At 42.5% G+C, this 2,952-nt stretch overlaps 1 protein-coding gene across 1 annotated transcript; it reads left to right on the top strand.

The window, feature by feature from the left end:
- gem (GTP binding protein overexpressed in skeletal muscle) lies at positions 1–2,583 on the top strand (the record flags this gene model as incomplete). The annotated part of the gene is made up of 4 exons (XM_080768044.1): positions 1–535; positions 908–984; positions 1,857–2,058; positions 2,300–2,583. Exons 1-4 carry the CDS (start codon positions 154–156, stop codon positions 2,581–2,583), a joined length of 945 nt encoding a protein of 314 aa, XP_080624170.1. The 5' UTR covers positions 1–153.
- Between the last annotated feature and the right edge of the window lie 369 nt (positions 2,584–2,952).

The following is a 2,952-nucleotide window of genomic DNA, read 5'->3' on the forward strand; positions in this document are numbered from 1 at the left end:
CAGTTCGTGCCGTACGTTTCGCCCGACTTTCTTCTGTAGTTTTCTTGGAACCAGATCTGGAATAAATAACTCGCCATATTATCTTTTAGCCTACTTGGATTTACTCATAGACGTATTTATTTAAGTGATCAGAATCAGATTATCAGAAGAACGATGTTCTCCAGTATGCGTCGGCACAGCCTCCGTTTACAGCACGAGTTGCACCGGTGGAGTGTTGCTGGTGCTGCTGGTGGTGGTGGTGAGTCTGTCCATTGTTCCGACAGACTCTCTCGGCTCCCTGTAAGCTGCATGTCCCGTTCCAAGTCGTGCATCAGCTCTGCCGGAGAGTCCAACGGTAGCCGGGACAGCTGGTCCTCCTCAGACTCTGTCTACTCTAACTCTTCGGACTCCGCCGGGGAGACGGGGGGATGCGGGAGTCCGTTCCGCGTGGTCCTGTTAGGGACCAGCGGGGTCGGTAAGACCCTGTTCGCCAGCATCTTCGCAGGTGCCGCGGAAGGCATGGACACTGATGATGACTATGATGAGCCTTATGGAGGTGAGAAGGTCCACATTGACATGACTGGTTGTTTCTTTGATATAGTTAAGATTATAGGCCTAGTTCAAATGTGTTAGTAAAATGTTTGAGAGGTGGTTCTTAATTTATGGTCCGGGTTTCTGATACAAAATATTTTTAAATGGGGCTACACAGCTAGGCAGCTAGGCTATACCTAATATCAATTTGGGAATATAGGCTATACTCAGGATTGGCCACATAATCATCTTTTACACATTGAATTGTGATGAAATAATGCTTAACTAATGTAGCCTATTAGTTAATCATTAGTTAATAATTATTTCATGAACCTTATCTGCAAGTCTTCACTGTTTAATACCACATTTTCTAACAAATAGTTCCTGCTTGTTTCAGATGCAGTGTGCGAAAAGACAATTCAAGTGGACGGAGAGAGTGCAACCATAACTCTGTTTGACACATGGGATCCAGAGGTGAGTAAACAGGAAAGAATGTCAAAAGCATGTTTGTTAACTAGGGCTGCACGATTATCAAATATTTTCCAAGTGTCTGTTTTCACAACTGAATGACTACTGAATGAGATGAGTACACTAATTAAATGTAGAAAAATGTAAAGTTTATTTTTACTTCAGATTTTACATCATATTTGATTTGGCTTTTGTTTTGTTCTAGACTAGAGGTACTAGACACTTGATTTATGATGAACTATTTTTTGGTGAAAACTGATTAAATAATCTGTATTATTTTGAGACCGATCCGATACTGATATGGCATTTTTATGGCAGATCTGGCCGAATCCGATTATGCTACCGATTAATCGTGCATCCCTAAGGGCCGATTCATACTCCTATTTTACCGCTGTTTCGGCGCTGTAGTGCCGAAATGATTTCGGCTCGTCAGAAATTTTCAGTAGCACTGAAGAGTCGACTTTAGGAAGGTACCCGCCCCCCCGAACCTCAAATTACGTCAAATTGTAGGCTCTACAGCGCCGAACCGACTTTTATTCCGCTCTAAAATAGGAGTATGAATCGGCCCTAATGTAACCAAACGTATTCACAGGGGTCTGGGACAACCAGGGCGCCCGAAAAAAGCAGATCTACAAGCTCACAACACCTAAAATACACACATCAACATGAATCCAGTAAACTGTGACATTCCTTCAACAAATAAACGTGAATCCAACATAATAATAATGTGTAACATTAATTTACAACACTGATGATAGTGCTGTCAAACAATGAATATGAAATAGGGAACAGTTTAATCTGCAACACAATTTTATACAATAGTGGGGGTCTCTGCTTCATCTCTCTGTTAAGCGGTCCTTGTGTGTGTTATTTTGCAGGATGAGAGCAAGTGGGTTCAGGAGCAGTGCATGCATGGTGATGCATATCTGTTGTTATACTCCATAACTGACCGGAGTTCGTTCCTGTGTGCATCAGAATTGCTTATCAGCTTGCGTCGCCACCACCCTGCACAGCACACACCAATCATCCTCGTGGGCAACAAGTGTGACCTGGTGCGGCGCAGACAGGTGTCATTCAATGGTAAGGAGACACAACTCCTGTGTGTGCGACTGTGCGTGCGTGTGTGTGTGTTTATTTTCTTTATTATTATTTTCTGAAAATGAACTAGGGCTGGGACACAAATCTAATATGACAATCTCTATATGTGACAATATTTTAGCAGTATAGTATAGTATAGTATAGTATAGTATAGTATAGTATAGTAAGTATAGCATTTAAGTGCTTATACTCATCAATCTTTGTGTGCCATGTCTTCCTTCAGAAGGCCGTGCATGCGCTGCAGTTTTCGACTGCAAGTTCATCGAAACGTCGGCCGCCATGGAGCACAACGTGTGGGAAGCGCTCCAGGGCATCGTGCGACAGCTGCGTCTGCGCAGGGACAGCAAGGCGGCCAACGCCCGGCGCAGTCACACGTACTCTAATGCACGTCGCGACAGTCTGCCCATGAAGGCCAAGCGTTTCCTAGACAAGGTGATGGCGAAGAACAACACCAGCATGGCGTTCAGGCTGAAGTCCAAGTCCTGCCATGACCTCTCTGTGCTCTAGTCTAGGAGACAGAGGACACCCATTCATTTCCATTGATGAAAGACTCATTTCATTTAACTCTGAAAGTGTTCAAATGGACCCGAATGGACTCTTAACAACATGATCAGATGATGGCCAGTACAGCTCATTTGGCCAACTATATGGAACCAATAAGCACAATGAGCAACAAAGACATTGAGAAAATGAAAAATGTCTAAACTGTCCACCAAGATGTGTCATTATCAATAATAATCTGCATTATCATTTTAATTTACATCCAGTTTGATAATTTATGAGTCACTTTGAAAAATTAGCACGTAGCAGTAGCACTGTACATTGTTGTATGAGTTATTATATGTTTTAATAACTTATATTAAAATATTTATATTA

Source organism: Protomyctophum bolini (genome assembly GCF_963924005.1).
Source record: "Protomyctophum bolini genome assembly, chromosome: 7".
Classification (NCBI taxonomy): domain Eukaryota; kingdom Metazoa; phylum Chordata; class Actinopteri; order Myctophiformes; family Myctophidae; genus Protomyctophum; species Protomyctophum bolini.